Source organism: Trachymyrmex cornetzi, unplaced genomic scaffold (assembly GCF_001594075.2).
Source record: "Trachymyrmex cornetzi isolate Tcor2-1 unplaced genomic scaffold, Tcor1.1 scaffold21, whole genome shotgun sequence".
NCBI classification, from domain to species: Eukaryota; Metazoa; Arthropoda; class Insecta; order Hymenoptera; family Formicidae; genus Trachymyrmex; species Trachymyrmex cornetzi.
Window position 1 is genome coordinate 782,632 of NW_017296741.1, and position 21,417 is coordinate 804,048.

General features: G+C 34.2%; 2 protein-coding genes across 4 annotated transcripts in view; one reads left to right on the forward strand and one right to left on the reverse strand.

The window, feature by feature from the left end:
* Positions 1 to 40: 40 nt before the first annotated feature.
* Ntf-2 (nuclear transport factor-2) lies at positions 41 to 2,991 on the reverse strand. 3 transcript variants are annotated; one of them, XM_018505549.1, is made up of 5 exons: positions 2,644 to 2,991; positions 2,460 to 2,531; positions 1,765 to 1,863; positions 1,250 to 1,357; positions 41 to 481 (listed from the first exon to the last, which is right to left on the reverse strand). In XM_018505549.1, the coding sequence occupies exons 1-5, from the start codon at positions 2,749 to 2,751 to the stop codon at positions 368 to 370; spliced, it is 501 nt and encodes a 166-aa protein (XP_018361051.1). In that variant the 5' UTR covers positions 2,752 to 2,991; the 3' UTR covers positions 41 to 367. The 3 variants fall into 3 exon arrangements, with proteins under 3 accessions (XP_018361051.1, XP_018361050.1, XP_018361049.1); XM_018505547.1 differs by having other exon boundaries at positions 406 to 481; positions 1,237 to 1,357; XM_018505548.1 differs by lacking the exon at positions 1,250 to 1,357.
* Positions 2,992 to 12,963: 9,972 nt separating this feature from the next.
* The window catches only part of IP3K1 (inositol-trisphosphate 3-kinase-like protein), a 19,481-nt gene continuing 11,027 nt past the window's right edge, over positions 12,964 to 21,417 (forward strand). Inside the window, exon 1 of the mRNA XM_018505704.1 lies at positions 12,964 to 13,006. Coding sequence (XP_018361206.1) covers positions 12,965 to 13,006 — 42 coding nt within the window. The 5' untranslated portion in view covers position 12,964. The remainder of the gene's footprint in view (positions 13,007 to 21,417) is intronic.

Below are 21,417 nucleotides of genomic sequence, written 5' to 3' on the forward strand. Positions count from 1 at the left end.
TATAAATATATGTGTATGTGTATGTATGTATATGTGTATGTATGTATGTATGTATGTATGTGTATATATATATATATATATATATGTCGTATACGGAAAAAACCGACGAAATGACTTAAACTGTGTAATATCGGATGTTTCGATTCATTCTCTTTTTTTTTTCGTGGCCAAGATATAAACGGAGATATCTTCATATAAAACTTGTAATATCTATAGAAAGAATAGGGATAGGGGTAGGATGTGATTGTGACGAGAAGATTATCGATGAGATTAGGTAGCTCACTTATTAATCGCGATCTCCAGGATGTCCGTCACTCGACAACTTGTCTGTTTCACACGCTCATCGCATTTACTTGATCTTCTTCATTCATGCGCTATCATGAATACTAAGGCGAAAGATATCATGCTGACAATAGTATGAATTACCCATTGGTTTCAACACAAAACATTGCGAAAAGGCGTGTGGTGGATCCTCGTCTGCCTGTAATTAAACGCAATCTATATGTTATATACATATTAAGAGATATTTATTAAATACATGATAATATATATTAAGAGATATTTATTAAATACATGATAAAGCAATGCCAATGTTAACATTAATTACACTGAAATATTGTGATTCAATTTTCAATGTTAAAAATACAAAAATAATATGATTTTTTAAATGTTAATTTACAAAGTAGCTTAATTATTGTTCCAATTTGTTCAGCAATTTAATCCTGTATTGAGCTACCTATTCATAATACGTCAAATTCAATTAGTGATCCCAGATTCATACATTTGTGTCACTTTCACAGGGACCTGATACTTGTCGCTTGTGATTTGCACATCTGAGACCTCCAAATTAGATATACATTTCATGCATGTTTATAAATTTTATAACATAATTATTTTAGATTACGGCACATACTTTTTAAGTAAAATAGATTAATAAAATTGATAAAAGGAAATACGTAACAATCAAAAATAAAAATAAGTAAAAGATACTGCAAAAAAGCTAAACTGCAACAAATGAAACAATTATAAAAAATTAACAAAATTTTAACAAAATTTAAATGTCATGTTATCACAGTTTTAAATGTAACATAGACTTTTAGTGTAGCTTATAAGGGGATTCAGATACCGTTATATTGAGGAGTTCTATTATTCTAGAAATTCTGTGCTAGATCAAGATAGAATGAAAGCGATATGCAGCAAATATATGAAACATCAGACAAGGAGACTTTGCGATACCTGATGCCTAAACTGTGTCGTGCAATGCAAGTCTGAAGATATCGTGCTGCACATAAAAGCTGGTACCGACTGGCTTCAGGACAAATGTCTGGATGTACGCATGAGGTTGATCCTCGTCAGTCTGTACGATCATCAGTAATCACTAAATATTTTTCGGTAATTCATAAAAACCTCTTATTATAGAACTTGTTTCCCGTCTGTAATTTCTACCTATAGTTGTATTTCCCATATATGTTAAAACTTATTTTATTTCTAATAAATATATCACATCCAGTAATTTCTCTTTTTGTACAAATACATGTATAAAAACCAAGTTTGCGAAACTATTAAAAATTAAAAATTAAATTACTGAACCGATTGGCTTAGTATAAAACATAAATCTCACATATACTTTAAAATGTGTAAAATTATAATATTTTTTATCACATAATATAACTTAAAGTTGTCTCCACTACATAATTAATTATATTTTGTCATACTGGACGCTTTTTACGAAATATTTGTAATTATTAGTTATACTTTCCTTACCTGCAACCTTCCTAATACATTAATAAGAACTCCACCATCGAACATTGGTTGCGAATCAATCGCTGTTATTATCCGATTTATTTTTTGAAAGGATAAGCTCTGAAAAAGAAAAGAAAGAGTTAATATAATCATACTATTATTAATATACACATTTTTTAATCAGATTTATAACGATTAACAGAAAAATTTTTAAATAAAAATAGAAAGATTAAATACAAAGTCTTAAGTGTTTGCATACAATTATTACATATATCTTGTATTTATATTTAGATTTCATTTCTGTTTGGTTCAATTCTGTTCATCTCCTACTTCAATTTCAAAATTCTCAAACTTGATGGCATTTTTAAATCAGAATAAGCTCTATGTTTACAAATGGAGTTAGCCAAATATTAAACTCACAAAGTAAGAAAGTCGTAAAAGTATACTAATACCAAGTCTGTAAAAAAGCTATAAAGATAATCGTTCTCTAAGAAAAATACATTCAAACTGAGCAAATAAATCTCTTGGATTCTTGATGCTCCCTTCATTGGCAATGATCCATTAACAAGAAGAATAGAGTAGTCACAAAAAGACCTTCTGATGAGCCTGAAGGAAGAAAAATACCTCTCGCAAGATGGATTGGATGTGAATAGACACCAAAGTAGGTACTGTAACTGTAAACCAATTTCAGAACGATGGAAGGAAACTTTACTCACAGTTAATTTCTCCATGATTTTAATAGCGCCCTGTATCTGCAAGCCCTCGAACGTCATAAAGGATGTCTCCGCCTGGAAAAGGTTATGTCAGTCAGTCGTGATACCGGGCGAAGTAATCACGAGGGAGTGGAGCGATGGGACTCGCGGTGGCCACGGGGAACGGACGGGATCGCTCGCGCCTTACATTGTACATGTTTATGAGGTTCGGCCTTTGCGCCGGGTCGTCGAACATCGCGTAATACTGCTGGACGAAGCCCTTGCCGATCGCCTCGTACGGCACGTTCATCGCCATGGTGCTGAGGACCGACAATTGTGACCGGTGCGGCGAGAGTCAGGCACGCCGATTAATAAGATTCCACCTCCTTGTCTCTGGATACTCCGCGAACGTTCCGTTTCGACTTCCTTTCGAATCTCACGGTTCCTACGAGCCTAAAGCGGCGCCGTGCGACATCCCTCGTGTCGAACGAAATCGAACGTACGAGTAGGAAACGAGCGGTCGCGGGGTCGCGCGATTCGCGATACATCGAATTATAACGCGGGCCGCGGGTTGCGAGAGCTTCTCGAACGTTCGGCGTAGTTGCACCGTAGTTGCACTCTTCGACACTCTCTTTCTTTACTCATCTTGGAACGGCTGGAACGTCTTCAAAATACTTCAAATTCCCATCCCTAGGTATCATGTTATCCTATTCATTCAGTGAACAATAAGAATAAAATGATAACTGCCCAGTCAGAAATGATAATGGAAACGACATCGTTTCGATGTCGATTCGACGTTGAAAGCATCAAATCGACGTCGATTCGATGTCGATTTCATTATCATTTCTGACTGGGTGGAGGACACTGGAATTTGAACATAATCTTGAACGCGAGACCGAGCGTGTATTTTTCTCGCTTGAATAAAAAGTGCAAACGATTAGCTGTGCATGCATCGGCTAATTTAACGTTTATGACTTTTTTTTACTGAACATTTCACTTATTGTCTAGATGTCTTGGTCGAAGACCTTTTTATGATGCTTTTTAGATATCTTTTGGACATGTATTTTCGAAAAAACGTCTTTATAATGTTTTTATGACATTTTTAGACATGCATATTATATACTGGGGACCTTTTATTAGGTGCGTTTTTCACCGTTGAACAAGAATAAAACGACGCATCATGCACATCGTGCATAAAATGACACACATCTATTAAGCCCATTCCACATCACGTAAGCGTATAATTATAAATGATTGCAATTGTAAGAATTGACTAATCACAAACTGTCAAATATTGTTCTCATATTCGACTGTGATTGGTCAATTGCAGAATGGGCTTTAAGGTATATTCACACAACTTACACAGCCACATAAACATATGCATAAAAAAAATTATTCAATCACATTTTGTGTGCGTCTTTATAGGAGAAATGCAATTGGATAATTTTTTTTATGCATACGTTTATGCAGCTATGCAAGTTTGCGTGGATATATTAGCCTTATGATAGGTTCATTTTGCAATTGTTCGTAAATGTATATAAAACTATTTATATATATTTGTTTTGTCTCATAATTTTGTTTTTACTAATGTTTAAAAGAGAATATATTGTGCTCAGGCATTACTATTTTCTTTCTTTCTTCTCTTTTTATCACAAAAAATATTAATTTTTATACAACTAACATAAATTTTTTTTATTATTATAAGTGCAAAACGAAGTTGCAGAATGCGCAAATATTCAAACTTTTCGAGCGCTCGTTCGATTCGGATTTCTCTCGAATTCGATTCGAGTTTGAATAATCGATACACTTCGACTATTCGATTATTCTCTTCTCGTTAAGCTGTTCGATATCTCAATCAAGTTTTCTTTGAAAATAACAGAACTGAAAAACTTATCAATCATATAAATTTCATCGTATTTGTTGATTAAATTGCCAAATTACATATGAAAGATTATTATTACAATGTGCCGATGGTTGCAGAAGCTTAATAACTTCTAGTCTCAGGTTAAAAATTAAGATCCAACGCAGGCACAAATAAATGCAAGGCATAAAAAATGTAAAAAAGTAAATTTTATATTTTACATAAATTAATTGCTTTTAGCATATTATAGCGAATATTTTTAGTTATTTTATAATTTGTTCCGATATATTATGAAACTAAAACGTCACATATAAATATTAATTATTTTTTTCAATTTCTCGATTTTATCTTTTCTTTTAATGCACATCAGATTACAGATCAATCGAGGATCTTATCATTTTATAATTGAGGTAAAATAACACGCTGTATATCTGTGTATTACGATATTACATTTTGCGTTGTAGATATTACCTCTTAAAAAAATTACATAATTTTTTGCTTATATCTAATAATATTTTCCTAGTCGTAACAAGATTCGATTATGCAATTTATTGTAATGAAAGTATCATATATGTTCTCCGGTGATGCTTTACTACGACAAATCACGAAGTCTCGCCGTTACTTTCTTCCGGCGGCAAAAGAAAATCGCGCGCATCGAGCACATCATAAGGAGGATCGCCGCTGAATATTTGCGTATCGTAATCATACGTAAGCATATGAATAAATAAGATAATGGACCTCCCTTCGCCACGCGCGCTCTCCTCGGATTTCATTTGCAGGCGTACGACGATTGAAGATAATACGACTTAATTTCTGCGATGAGCGCAAAATGCACGCAAGTAACACCCGTGTGGTGCGACACGTTTATCGAGACGTTTATCGTTTCGACGAGATGATCTGCGACTCGTAATGCCCATCGATGTAATTAAAGTCGTAAAAAACTTGCGTATCTTCGAAAAAGAAAAATAAATATAATCATTTTTAGTGTATTTCTTAACGGCTCATGCATTTCGCGCCGAATATGTGCTACATTGAAAAAAAGTAATAAATTTTAATAAATATTTGTTTGAATAATTCTACGTCAATATTTACTAAATGTAAATATAGATTTATCTGATACAAAAACAAATTAATTTAATTTAACTATCTTTTATTGAGTAAGTGAATGTTTTCTTAGTACTTTTCAAAGTAATATTTAAGATTTAGTAAATTTGTTTTCAGCGTAAAATTTTAATAAATTTTTAATGGAACTGTAAGTTTATATAAGGGATAGAGGCAACCACTTACTTTACTTTTCTAATCAATTATCAATCGTTGTATATAGCTTTATTGTATAAAATACTTTTTTTTATATTTCGTAAAGGAAATGTTATTCTGCAATTTATTAATTTGTTATTTCTTAATCTCATATCATCTATAAATTATCACACATTTCATAGAATTTATTTTTGTTCTAGCGCTGATAATTTATTTTATTTTATTGTACACTGAGAAAAAAATATAGTCAATTTTAATAAATATTTAGTTCAATACTGCCAACTAAATATTTACTTACAGTAAATAAATATTTGTTTAGTAAACAAAATTATTGTTAAATCAAATTAACATTTCTTGTATCAAATAAATATATCTTTATATTTAATAAATATTTAGTTGGCATGTATTCAACTAAATATTTATTAAAATTGACTATATTTTTTTCAGTGTAGCGCGGTAAAAAATGCAAATATATAAAGTCTTGAGAATTTGTGCTTACAGTCTTGAGAATAGTATGATTCACTTTACTGGAAGGTATATTCACTTGAACGGATGTACTATAATTGTAATGTACTTTTTATCTTACACCTCCAGTATTTTTTTACTTTTAAGCAAGTAAAGTTTGTCATAACTTCCGGCAAAACCCTTACGAAAAAATACATTCTTAACGGTTCGAAATGACACTCAAATTAAGTGTTAATCCTCAAGTTGGAGTTTATTTGGGAGTTAACACTCAATTAGATGTTATTTCGAATCGCCAAGAGTGTATTTTTTCGTAATAGCCAGAATATTTCCATTAGACTTGTAAGGCACAAGTAGTCGGAACATTTTCATTAGACTTGTAAAGGTATCTATTTTTCTTCGTGTGGGAAATTACCTCTCCTGTTACGTTTGTAATCTTTTTGACCTTTTTGTCATTTATGTTAAATAACGTTTTGCTTTCGGCCGAGTTTGAATACCGTAGCACGGTCGTGTGTGTAACGTTGATTGTTGCATAATCTTCGTATTGCAACACCATTGTGCCATCCGCCATTAACGTCGAAGGCATTGTTACATCGCGCTGTCCGCTTGTTTTTGCCTTGAGAATTCTTCTGGAGAGCTATATACACGCTGGAACTTTAATAAAGTTCCATTGCGATGAGTGAATTGCGGATAGACGAGGATGAGAGCGACGGCTTTTTAAAAAGCCGCTGTCTCTAGTAGACGGTTAGTGAGCCGGCATTATCGACGACAATAGTAACGCAAATGAGCTTGAAAGATAAGTGACACTTAGACTAAAAGTATAAAAATGTAGAAAGACAAAATAATTATGTATATAAATATATTTATATTTTTCACTTAGGGGTACGTATCTTTTTTATAACGACAAAAGAATATTCATTCTAATTAGTGTAAAACTAATCTAATCTTACGTCTTATAATACTATTGCACGAAATATTTAATTTTAAACACAAAGCGAAGAGGGCCATGTTCGATTAGAGGGTTTCAGTGCCTAATATTTTTGGAATTTTAATTTCCAGTTCAAGTAAACTGCACATCGATATTTTTTGCCGATATTCTTACAATTAGTGTTCTAAAGACACTCATTATTAGCATGAGTAATATTAAATTGCTTACCAATTTAATATATAATATTACATATTCTTGTTTCAGTTTAAGACGGTGTTTCGATAATCGCTGTAATTTACTTGAAATGGCAAAATTCACGCCAATATATGTCAGACACTAAAACCCATTATGAATAAATGGCTTCTTCACTTATTTATTGTTGAACATTTCTCGATTAATTTTCATTTAATATTGTTTATATCTTTCAATCAACTCGTTAACGTAACGCTCAAAAAAAATAAATATATACACTGAAAAAAATTTACTAAATTTTAATAATTTACCAAAACTAAAGCTATTATATTTCTTTGAATAATAAATATTTACTTATAATAAATTAATATCTACTCAATAAAAAATGACAGTTAAACCAAATTAATTATTTTTTTTCAAACAAACAATATATATTTATATCTAGTAAATATTTACGTAGAACTGTTCAATAAATATTTATTAAAATTTAGTATTTTTTTCCAGTTTATAGGTTTGTCACACGGAGAGTTTTGTTAATAAGTATCTAAAAATATATCTAGATACAGATCTGAAAATAATTTTGTTGGACCATCAAAATAATTATACAGGACGTTTAAACATTAATGGTAATACTGCAAAAAGTTTTAACATTCTAGCAACCAATTCGAACGTCGTACACATAATTATTTTGATGGTCAAACAAAATTATTTTCAGATCTATATCTAAATTTTTAGGTACGTAAGCAAAACTTTTCCACGCTAATATGACTCTGTAAGACGTCATGTACTTAAGACAAATTATTTCGCTCGTTTACGAATCAATTAGTCAACCTTTAGGTCGACAGGTACAATGACGTTACGAGGTTAGTTAAAGAAAGCAACGGATCGTCGTGTGGTGACATTGACCTAATTAAGAAAATGATAAGAAGTAGAGGATATCCCCCCCCTCTCTCTCTCTCTCTCTCTCTCTCTCTCTCTCTCTCTCTCTCTCAAATGCGCGCTACATTTGTGTTCTATCTCACAGGACTGAAACTAGGCTAACGCAAGGTCCTTGCTGACGTTATCACAATACATATGGATTGTGTCTTAACGATCTTTCGTTACCAAAAGAAGGAAAATACCGCGGTTATTCAGAAACGTTCGTAAACAGGGGAAATATATATGAACGGTGCGGGCGATTGGAAGAATCGGAGACGAAAGACGTGTTTAAAGGTCGAATCGACGGTATTAAAACGACTTAGCGTGCTTTGCACGAGTGTGGCGTTCTAATTATAGCCAAGAGAGAGACCTCTCCGGCAATTCGCGTTCGCCATATGGAGCATGTTCCGGGCAGAGCGCAAAGGGTTAAACAACACGCTTCGTCCAGCGTGGCGCTTCCCGTGGCCGATTGGCATTCAGCGAGGATCGGCCGGTCCACCGGCCATTAATTGCCTATTATATCGTAACGTGGGTGGGCCGCGGAGTGCAGTATATCTACTCCCGCCTTCTTCCTCCCGTCCTTCCTTCTGCCCGATGTCCTCGTCGAAATAGCGATGGGAACGACACTCAGGCGAGATGTTATCGGTACGTCATCGCGTCTCCGAACGAGCCGGACTAACAAATCCTGATCCTATTCCGAGAGGAGATCTCTGCCGTTTGAACGAGAACGACTCTATCCTATTCACGAACGTATCACCTACTGTCGCCTAGAAATATGTCGTCGGCCTCAAATAGAATCTCCCGTTTTCCTCCTCTCCGTATTTTCGATCGAAAACCCATCTCGACACGACGTAAAGTCTCGTCGACCCAAAATTCTCAAGATACACTCATCATCTCGATGCGCGGACGCCGGCTCGGTCCCATCGCTAGTCGCATAAATATATATACGGATGGAGGAGGCATGGATTTAATGGAATGGTGGAGCGGCCGGCCGTGCCGTTGTCGTCCATCGCGTGTGTATATTGTGTTTCAGCGGCCGCGCTCACGTGACACTCGGATAGATTTGCGTCAATGGTGACCTCCGAGCGTTCGCTCTCCGCGGCCAACGCATACCATGTTGCCTGCCCTCCTGCCTGCCTCCCTGCCTGCCTGGCTTGCTTGCTTGCTTGCTTGCTCGCCTGTCCGCTATGCGTACACGCTTACGGTTGTAAATACGCGGCGTGGGACCGACGACGATGCGAGGGAACAGCAGAGAAGGAGTGGGATGGCTCCTTTTTTCGACTATCACAATTTCCTCCCTGAAGATCATATCCTCCAAGAGTCATACTCTTTTAAGAAGACATGTACTCTTTTTTTGAATTAAAAACGTCTCTGAATTCTTTAGAATGGAACTCTTAAAGAGTGAAAATTGAGCAAGTCTTGAAAAAGAGTTGAAAAAGAAAACAAGCTTGAAAACAAGTTTGTTGGGATTAGAATAATTATATAGGAAGCTCGAGTATGATGAGCACACAATGTGTTGCAAGAATTTTTTAAACGTCCTACATAATTATTTTGATCATCCAACAAAATTACTTTCTGATTTATACCTAGCTAAATTTTTAGATACTTCAACAAAACTGTATTCTTCCTTTACATGTATTCTTCTCATAATTCACGCGGAAAAAACGATTTTTCTCAAGTTCTCAGATCTAAAAATGTAGATACAGATCTGAAAATAATTTTGTTGGATGACTATGAAAATATAATTGTGTAAGACTCTCAAATTGATTGCTAGAATGAAAACTTTTTGCAGTATAATTGTTCATTATATTTGAGATTTCTACGCTATTATTATTTTGATGGTCCAACAAAATTATTTTCAAATCCGTATCTAACTAGATGCGTTAGCACAAGCCTGTTCAATTTGGGCTCTGGAGTCAAACCGCAAAGCCATCGACGTAAAAAAATTCAATGTGGGTACACAGAAAAAAGACTATTCTATCAACCATAATATACTCATATATAAGCAAAAATATTATAATCTTGCTTCAAAGATATCAATCTTGATTTGATTAAATTTGTTTTGATGCAAGTATTAATTTTGCACTTAATTCAAGACTTGCTGAATTAAAAATCTTATATTAATACAAATTCAAGACTATAAAATTTTTAAAGCAAGATTACAATATTTTTGCTTATATATGTGAGTATATTATGGTTGATTTAAGAATAGCCTTTTTTCTGAGTAAGATTTCAGAGACTGTTAAGTGTTGATACGCATCTGAGTGACGCTTTCATCAACACTTTATAGTTCCTAAAATCTTACATTGAATTTTTTCGCGTCGATGGCTTTGCGTTTTGGCTTCGGAGCTCAAATTGGACAGGCCTGCTTTAGCAAAATCATTCTTTCTTTACAGATATGGTAATCCTATATCCGTAACACGCGGCTGAAAAACTGCGCATTTTTCAACCGTATCCATTGTCATCGGATCCACCGCGTGTATCACGCAGCGATCCTAATCTTTTCGAAGTCAACGCGCCGTTCGTCGACCCAAACGTGGTTGTTGAAAAATTTCCACACTTATGTCAATAGCTATTCGTTTACTCGAGCAAGTTGGCGGCTCGTTAGCGTTCATTTGCCGCTCGCAATTCACGCGTTTTCAAATGAGTTTCGAGAGCGCGGATCTCCGAACTCCCTCCGCCACGATCCGTTTACCATCCACGGATCCGCTTATCGCCGCCTCGGCCAATTGCGAACGAAGACGAGAGAGACGAGAATGAATAATGTTGAAAAAAATAAGGAAAAATAGGAAGCATCGACGTCAATGGATGTAATTACCGACAATGTGGGGAATGTGCTGGCCGTTTATTCCGCAAACCATCGCGATCGACGCGTCGCATGAACGCGGCGGTATCAAAAGCAACGATATCAGAAGCAACAGAATTGAAATTGGCGTGGCCTTATCGCGATTGCATCCATATGTATTACGTACCTATAAATAATATCGTAAATAACTCATCGCTGTCCGCCGTAAGCCTGACAAGCTTGTATAATATTCTCGATCATGAGGCCTTTATTAATATTTTTACGATCTCGAGCATTCGCTCGATTGATTATTGGGGCGACGAAGTAAACGTACATTTAAATAAATTCGAGATTCCGGAACTTGTTTCGATCTAGCGGGCTACAGGTTTATTTTTAAAATATCTTTGATGCAACGATCTACGAGGTTTCATTAAATTGCTAATCACGCGTGTTAAACGCGTATAAGAATAACGACAGACGCATTCGGAATCGATGTATTGGCGACTTGGGCGATCCTCCAGGGAGAGAGAGAGAGAAAATCATAAGAATATATAATTAATTTAATCCGTAATAGGAACACATATTTTTAAAAACGAATTTTCTGTAAAGCTTTTATATTATTAAATGTTATTATACAGAAGAAGTTTTATCACTGGTCGATTTTCATATATTGTTTTCTTCAGATAAATTTTTCTTCAGATAAACTATGTGATAATTTATCTAATGAATAAACAAAATAGTAAAAGAGTAAGAATATAAGAGAGTAAGAGAGTTAGAAAGAGAGAGAACTAAAGTTTATCGAAAAATGGAACGCCAGGTTTAATTACCTATATAAAAAATTGTACACTTGTTAAATATACACAGAAAGAACGACTTTGCTGAATATTAAAAAATTTAAGTAAATACAAATCTGACAATAATTTGTTTGAATCAACAAAATAATTATGTAGGAAAGTGAGACATATTAGGTGTTAAACTTAATTCCTGCCGTTTTTCGTCTCCAAAATTGATTTGTTTCGAAGGGAAGATGAATGAATACCTTAATCAAAGTAATTTCCTCCATTTTCTACTTTATTACTAATTAATAATACTTTATTAATAATACTTTGATTAAAGTATTTCCCTCCGAAACAAATCAATTTTAGAGACGAAAAACGGCATGAATTAAGTTTAACACCTAATATAATGAGCAATGCTACCAAAAATATTGACATTCAAGCAACTAGCTCGAGCGTCCTACATAATTATTTTGATAATCCTATAAAATCGTTTTCAGATTTGCATTTAGCTAAATTTTTAGATACTTTAACAGAATCGTTCTTTTCGTTTGTCTAATTGACAAACCTCGTTGTAACATGAAAAAAACGTTTTGCTTAAATATTAAAAAATTTAGATACATGCAGATCTGAAAATAATTTTGTTGTTGGCCAAACATAATTATTTTGATGAATATCAAAATAATTGTGTAAAAAATTCATGCATAATATGCAATACTACAAAAAGTTTTGACATTCTAGCAACCAACTTGAGCGTTTTACATAATTATTTTGATAAAATATTTCTAATAAAAATTTTCAAATTTATATCTATAGCTAAATTTTGATACTTTAACAAAATCGTTCTTCCCATGAATAGAACACTCTGAAAAATAAAATGGTGAAACATAAAATTATTCTCAGAGCCACCAGGACCTATACGTATTCAATTACGGATTACGAGTCTGGTATTTCGACCTAGACCCGCGCTAAGACCTATCGTCGAAGCGGAAACGCGCCGATACTAATGAGAGGAAGCATTTTATCGCTCACGTCAGTTTTCCGTCGGGTCGGGATTAGATAAAAACGGGGGAAAGACGAAGGCAGGAAAAAAGATAAATTCATCGTACATCGCGATAAAGCGACTATCGAAACGGCAGGAGTTGTCGCTGTGTGCTTTACGGTCGACCGCCGCCCACGTAACTTCCGGCAGTAGATTGCAAATTACGAATATCCTCTTCGCTTCTTGATATACCATAATCAGTGAGAACGAAAAGAAAAATCGTTGAAAACATTGGTAACATATAGGGGGTCATTAGGCCAAGCAATACAGAATCGTAATTATTGCAGTTAATTATGAAGCAGTCAATTATGAAGCAGTCGTCATCTGATATCGGCCAATGGATATACGTGGTAAGACCAGTTCTGGGCAACCTTATTAATTCTCTTCTATAAACCTCTTTTTTACAAAATCAGACGTCATTCGTGCTGATACCATCTATTTTCGATCTAAAGCAGAGAATCTTCGAGCGGCAGACCGCTGGACCACTCATCTCTCGCTTGGCATCTCTACGACATCAGAGATAGGGATTCATTCTTCCTTCACGTGATATCATCATCCAAAATGCTAAAATTCATTAACCCAAGGAACACATCAGAGGTGCTATTCTGTAATTGTTTTACCCACCTACTGACAGTTGTCGGTGTTGTTGCGCAGCTTTTTCACTATATAAAATATCTGCGCAACGATACCGACAACTGTCGGTAGGAATGTAAAGACAGTTACAGAATAGCGCCCCAGTCGGGAGAAAATCAAAATGACTTTACTTGATGTTATGAAAGTTAAAATGATCTTTTATTATGAAATTTGACTGTTTATTGATGTTAAAAATTTAAATAAAAAATAATTTTAATTTTTTATATTGACCTTTACGTGTTCAATCCTCTTTGGTGTGTCCCTTGGGAAAACGAATCAACGACGTTTCCAAGAAAAAAAAAACAAAAACTAGAATACGTTTGGGGCGCACAGTGTTGCGTCGTGTGATCAATTCTGAAACCATCATTGTCGTACGCATTTTCTTTTTTAATTTCGCAGAATTGATTGTCGAGACGCCTCCGGCGAAGCGAACGTTTTCGCGACGCGAGACACGTTCGCCGGTACAACACGGTGCTTCCAACATTGGACATCATTATTATCATTGTCGATTGTACGCGTGGGCGTGTACTCGTCCAAGGGCGAGCCTAACAAAATCGCACTCGATTAACCACAGAGAACTTTAAGTAAGAAATTGGACACTGTTTAGACAATTTCTGATTGGTCCGTCATATTTTTCAAAACCTGATTAGATGAAATGAGATAGATACCTTAAGGTATATAATTATACAATATCTTAAAAAATATAGCGGACTAAACGTATGGTGTTCAACCTTTTATTTAAGGATCTCTATAGATTAACGTGGAGAGAGAGTCATCTCGTTAAAGATGCTTTATTAAATCGCCTTGGATCAAAATATTGTGTTGTGGTTATACATAATTTATTTCTTATAGATATATGATATATTAATTAAGGAAATAAAAGGAAAGCTTTCGGTATATTTTACAATAAGTTAGTTTTATCGATTATGTTATTTTATTGAAACATATTTCCGTTTTAATTTAACATTTTGCAAGAATTTTTATTGCTTATTTTCTCGCTTGAAATTTTTATCGTTTATTTTCTACTTCCTCTAAAGAATACGATGTTAGCGTGTCGTTTAAAAGAATGCTTTGCGAAAAATATATATATTTGCAGCTGTACATCTCTTGATTTTCAGAGATGGGCAAAATGGCTGCTCGAATCTATTTGAAATAGAAAATGTAAAATTGCTGTAATCTTTCCATTTGGAAATATAAAATACAAAATTAGTTTTAGACACCTTTTTAAAATAGAAGATAGAAAATAGACATTTTTTAAATGGTTTTTAAAAAATGGATTTTTAAAAACAGTTTTTTTAATATTCTTATATTTATTTTACATGTTTAACTTACAATTATATTTTAATTCTTATGCTTTAATATTTTTATTTTTTATATTCTTTACTATAACTTTGTATACAATATATCTTATATTTTATATAATATATGCATATAAACTTTTATAAAATATGCATTTTTTTATATAATATATATATATATATATAAACAAAAGATTTATACAGGGTATAACTGAAATAACGCCCACTAATCATACAGTGCTATGCTTAATAAAAAAACTAAGTCGAAAGGTCCTCTACCATTTTGCAATTTTCGCAATAGTTAAGGAGACATTAATTTCTAAATATTGCTGAATAAATGAGGTCTGTTTTTTATTGCTGCACTCTGAATTTATGCAATAAGTTGAAGTGAAACAAATATACGTTTATTTCACTTCATTTTATTACACTGTGTGTACCAGTTCAGAAAGTGCAGCAATAAAAAACAGACCTATGGATAAAATTGATATATAAGACAATTTTGAGATATCTTTCCTTGTTCTTTGTGAAATATTTTGAAAATTTTTCTTAAAGAACTCTTAAAGATATCTTAAAGCAGATAACTATTAATGCCAACCTAACTATTTCTAAACCTAATTGTATTTCAAATAGAAAATGGGTATTAAATACCATTTAAATGGAAATGTAAACTAGTTTTTGAACAAATATATTTTAAATACAAAATACAAAATGGGCATTTTGCATTTTGTATTTCCATTTTAAATGCATCTATTTCAAATAATGCCCATCTCTGTTGATTTTACATGTAAATGATTTGTTAAGCGTACGCTTACATTTAGCTATAAAGTTTCACGTATTAAGTATCACGAATGATGAATATCGCATCCCATCGTATTGACCTAGACGCTCTTTCAAGCTCAACATACTTGAGACAGACCTTCGTGCCTTTTTTAAGAAAAACTTGCGCTTTTTATTCATACATCTTTCTGCAATGACAATAGAGTTTCTTGGGAAATGTCTCTTTGCACAATGCACGGTCGCATTTTATTGTATGAAACATATGCAACATCGTCATAACGCTCAGAAAGTTATTTCAAAGGGTGATGACTCGCATTTGTAGTAAATTTCATTCCGTGAATCATGCGTACGTCGAGCTGCGTGTGACATATTATTGCGAAAATTTTTCCCGTGACTGTCTCGTAATCGATTTCCTTAATCAAGGTTGCTCAGTATGTCCCACAATCATCATTTGTTGTCGATAAGTTGATGAATCGCAGCAGGGACCTCGTCGAGTGTTCCATCCAAAAACATGCAACGTCTTAGGACTGAATGTATCAATGTTTTTTGGTCACTAAAAAAATTAAGCGAATAAATTATTATAAAAATAAAAAATAATCGATAAAAACCAAATATGACGTCATAAAGAACATAATTATTGAAAAGTTAAAAAAATTCAGAATTCTACACTCAAAAAAGTGACCTTGCAGTTATAGCAAAAATTATCTAAGTATGAAAAATAGCTAAAAATAGATAAATAGCAAGTACTGCAACATTGGATATTGGATATGATATTTCGCATCTTTTATATTAAATTTATACGTCACCGATTTTATTTCTATTTTTACACTGAGGAAGACCAAATCGAAAGGGTTGAAACGTTTGCTAATTTTTCTCAAGAATAAAGTATACAATTTCACACACACCTAACCTGTGTTGGCTCGCATTGGCTGATTTACATCTATTATTGGATATGATTTGTAGTATAAATTCTATGCACATGATACATAATTCTATCAGATATAAAAAGCAGCTATAATTCTAGTTGAAGCAGCAAAATATTGTTTTGCGTGTATCTTTTATATAAGAAATATAGTATTAATTTCAGAAATAGAAACGATCAATAATGATGCCTCGTTTTGCTAATGTTAGCGTAACCAAGTCGCTGCAATAAATATATTTTTAATGACGACATTATGCTACGAACGTTTCGAGCGACCGCTGTCATCGTTGAGCGCAGTTTATAGTCCTATATAATAAAAGAATTTCGAGTCGGGTGACGCCAGTGCAGTGGCCTTGTGTATAAACACTGATAAATACATACTCGTAGATAGATAGATAGATACGTACATAAATAAAATGTTTATTTATATTCAATTTAGAACAAGTTCTCTAAAAATATAAGCTATACCTAGTGATGTAATAAACAAGTGACGTAAACAAGTATTGGGAAATGTGACAGTAAAATAACACGAAAATACAAAAACAGAGAACGTATCTGATTAATAAGAATAAAAAATACATGCAAAAAAAAAATAAACGTACGAAGCTATCATGATACCTTATAACAACAAAATTTAAACTTATGTCCTTGACGAGAAACTTTTTATTGATCTTCCATGTCCTGAAATTGTTTGTTGTTGAAAGTTTCTTAGGCCAGTATTCATAATATAATCAATTCTTATAAATATTTAAGACAATCTTAAGTTCACTCTTGAGGTGTCATGAACCAGTCAGAGGGCCGCATCAGAGTCTTAAGACTTAAATTAAGACGGTCTTGAAATAATTTAAGAACCAACTATGAATACCAGCTTTAATGTTTTTGTTGTTAGCAACAAGAGTTGCCGCTTATCACATGTTTCTAATCAGTAAATATGAAAGAACAATGAGAAATACGCGTCAACATGTCACAACAGAAGAATAGAAGTTCAGTATAGACATTTTCAGTTGCTACACTGAGAAAAAAGTATCCTAAATTTGAATAATTATTTATTTGAATAGTACCAACTAAATATTTGTTAAATATAAAAGTATATTTATTTGGTACAAAAAAACATTAATTTGATTTAACAATCACTTTTTTTATGAAGTAAATATTTATTTATTGTAAGTAAATGTTTAGTTGACAATATTCAAATAAATATTTATTTACTATTTTAGGCTATTTTTTCTCATTGCAGTAATCTAGAATAACTGTTAAACTAACTCAGTTAAGTTCTCAACTGTGCAACAATGAGAAACTTTTTTTTGAGGTTCCACGTTTCTTGAAAAAATTGACGGTTGTTGAAATATTTGTTGATGTTTCTTAGATCTAGTTCAACTAATGTAAGATTAACTTTAATCTCGGTTCAGTTACTGTTTGTCTTTTTATGATTCTAAGAATTAGAAAAAGATAAACAGTAACTTAAACCAAGATTAAAGTTAATCTCTTATCATAATGGTACCAGGCTTTAATACGTTTTTGTTGCTAGCGACAAAACTTACAGTTTGTCGAATGTTTCCAATCAAAAGAAGATGTTTGTAATTTGGAAATATTCAGCGAGTAATAAAAAATTTCTCATTGTTGCTGCAGTAAAGACTTAGCTCAAACATTCTAAGCTAATTGTAAGCATGGCTTGGTGCTCGCCGAGAGAAACACAACGAGTGGATACTTCTGACCGACGAATTTGAGGTTTTCGGTGGCCGCGTCACGTTTCAACAGCATTCCTCTCGAGGAACGTGAGAACGCATAGGATATCTTAGTGGGTACCAATTGAAGACACACCGTGCATATTCCCGTATTCATATTGTTACGGTCGATCACCCTACCTTGCCACCCGAATAAAAGCGAGCTGATCGTCACGTTTCTGTGACGCCAGGAATAAGAATTAGCCCGGGTCTCTCTTTTTTTCAATCGATTGACGTCGTCGCCGGAGAAACTCCGTATGAGATCAAGACAGTTTCTAGTTCTCCAAAAACTCGCGTAAAAGCGGCCGTTAAGACAGTCGTACAGCGGGCGTCGACTTTCTCCCTGATAATGCGATTTACGTCAGCAAGCGGCACCGATGACCGGGAATCGGCTCGAAGAGATAGCGGCTAATCGATCGACCATCCGGGGTGACTTTGACTAAACTCCGATTAACTTATCAAGTAATACCTGCACTATTTTAGCAATATGTGGATAAAATGATCAGTTTTTGATGTTTGTCACATGAAAACAGAGATTAGATTAGAGATGAGTTAAAAGTTATACTGAGAAAAACGATCTAGTTATACCAATAAAAAGTACAAATAAAACGAGTTCTGATCATATCAATCAGAATTCTCATTATCGTAAGACGTAATTGAATTTCTGATTATCTCGATTAGAATATCTAATAGATTTAGCTATAAGTATCTGGTTTGTATCTTTCTGATTGAATCTATGAGAATTTCAATTAATACAGCGAAACTTTTTTTCCCAGTGCGTAGTTGGAAGTTTTGATAGCAATTTCGTTGAATAAATTGTCGATTAAGTCAATTGAGGTTTAGTCGAAGTCATTTTTAATTCTCCGGAGTTGAGGCGTGTAACACAATTACTCACATTGTGTCTGTGAGGCTCATTAATTTATGTTGACTAAAAGACACTAATTAACTTCAAGCGACTAAAATATCATAATTTGTATTTAAAAAATGTGTATATGTGTGTGCGTAAATTTACAGATGTCACATAAAGAATGTAATGGAATGAGTTACATAGATCTATCATCAAGTCCGGAGAGTTAATAGCTGCATTCAACGGAAAAAGCAGTTTTACAGGTATTATAAAATTCTTTAGTATAATTGTGTGTGATTTATAATCCTGCAATTAGTTGTGTTCAAAACTGCTTTTTCTGCTGCCATCAGACTAGAGATTGAGATTGAGATTGGATTTGAATTTAACCAATCAGAAGAAAGATATCAATTCTAAATTTAGTGACTTGCTTTGATTGATTAATTTCCAATATAATTTCAATCTTAATCTCTAGTCTGATCGTGGTTTAATATTCAAGTACAACAAGTCACGATAACGTTAAAATAACATTACAATGAACCGGAAATGATTGAAAAATGACTTGTAATAGTCATTTTGACATCCCAGTCAGAAATGATAATGGAATCGAATTGACGTCGATTGATGTCGATTTCATTATCATTTCTGACATTTTGATATCATAATGACTTGTTCTGTTTGAGTAAGGATTGTTGAAGGATCTCGAGGAACCGACGTGCGATCGTAGGCACGCATTCGTACGATAGTATTCGCTGGTATTTGATAGGTCCGACAAACGGATTCGAAGACCGCTCGAACAAGAACATCCTCTTGAAAAAATGTGGGACGGCGACCCCGAAATCGTTCCGTTTCACGCTTCACCGTGGCGCGCCTTCGCGCACCGCGACGGATCCGGAGAACGAAGCAGTCTCCCCTCGATAGGATCTATGATCCTGATTCGCGTCACGGACCGCATCCGGAAGTGAATCAGCCGTGCGCGATTCCTCCGACTCACGGATTCCCAAGAGCTCCGCTTCCGACGAAGCCGATCTTCGTCGGAAAGATGAAAACGAGCTTGCGTCAAGAAAAATGTTGAAATTGTCAGCGAAGAGTCCCGTTCTCGCCATTTGTGAGTCACCCGTTGTAAGCACGATGTATACAAAAACGCGAGTACAGGGCGAAGTCGTGGGAAAGCGGCTGAAGTCGAGGATCTTTCTTTTTATTCTTAGAACTAGGGAAAAAGGTAAAAAATATTAGTATTAAAATTAATCTAAGAGGAACAATAAACAGCCCGCTCGATCTTTCTCTCATTAGATGAAAAGAGGAAATCGAAGATGGGAATCCTTTTCTTATATTCTTAGAACTAAGGAAAAAAATAAGGAGTAAATTAAAAACCGAGATTAAAATTAATTTATATTTCCTAATAACAACTTATCGATGATTTTAAATTAATAAAACAACCATAACGCAAGTTCTTGTTAGCGCGAGATAATATTTTACTCTGTTGATATATAATTCAAACAAACTCGATCTCTCTCGATCAGGCCTTCCTTCTTCAGTATATAAAGAACAAATATAAATATAATTTAAATATGTTTATATAGTTTGTGTGTGTTACATATTTAACACTGATAATGATCCGATCGGAGTGGAAAAATTTTGTTTACCGTTTATTAATTATATTTTATTTATTATTTATTTTCAATCTTATTCTTATAATTCGTAGCCCTTCTCAACATATTTTCAACAAATATAAATTTCGGATAATTATTTACAAATTACGTCGCAAAATCAGAACATTAAGAATCGGTTAATTGCGAAGTCAAATTAAAAATAAGTCAAAAAGATAATAACGCAAAACGCTCTTTAATAATAAAAATTTTTTGTTTTTCGTCAGTGAATTTGGACACATTTTAAATTAAATATTGGACATCAGTTAAATATTGGGCCAATATTGGATCAATATCGTGCCAATAAATTGTGCTAGAGTTGATAGAAATGGGAATATTAATTATTCCCAATCATTGTATACAAATCCAAAAAGAAGAAAAAAAAAATAAAGAGGTATCTCTCAATTTTTCACTTCCTAGACGAGAAGAAGATACGGAAGTCGATCTTCTCGGCTAGATACAAAAGTATGCGTCGAGTAGTTCAAATAGAAAACGTGCGATCGCACTTTCTCAAAGCGCGAAGACGAATGACGCTCACAGCTGGGCGTTGCGAAAAAGAGGATCCGGCTTTATTTATTTATTTCGCAGCCTCTCCTCCTAGTCTCCGCACATCGCCGATACGGCCTTACGTTCCATACGTTGCGTACCGGGACAATCGGCAGTCTCAGGGAGAGGGACAACCGTACCGATAAAACTACATTCGCGCTCTCTCGTAGCTTCAGTGTTGCCCACGGTGTATACGAACGCATCGCGCAGTGACGTCGTGAAGCGCAACGAGTCAAAGCGAAGCAGAGCGGAGCGGAGTGGAGTAGAGTAGAATCCCGTCCGTCTCAGTCCGTCTCGCCGCGCGTTGCGGCGCGGCGCGACATAGCGTAGCAATTCGTATTGCACGCAGTAGCGGTGACGTCGACTGC

Coding starts and splice junctions, on each gene's coding strand:
- Ntf-2 (XM_018505549.1), bottom strand. CDS start 2,751: ATGGCGATGAACGTGCCGTACGAGGCGATCGGCAAGGGCTTCGTCCAG. Junction 2,532..2,643: donor ACCTCATAAACATGTACAAT/GTAAGGCGCGAG, acceptor AACCTTTTCCAG/GCGGAGACATCCTTTATGAC. Junction 1,864..2,459: donor AAATCATGGAGAAATTAACT/GTGAGTAAAGTT, acceptor TTTCTTTTTCAG/AGCTTATCCTTTCAAAAAAT.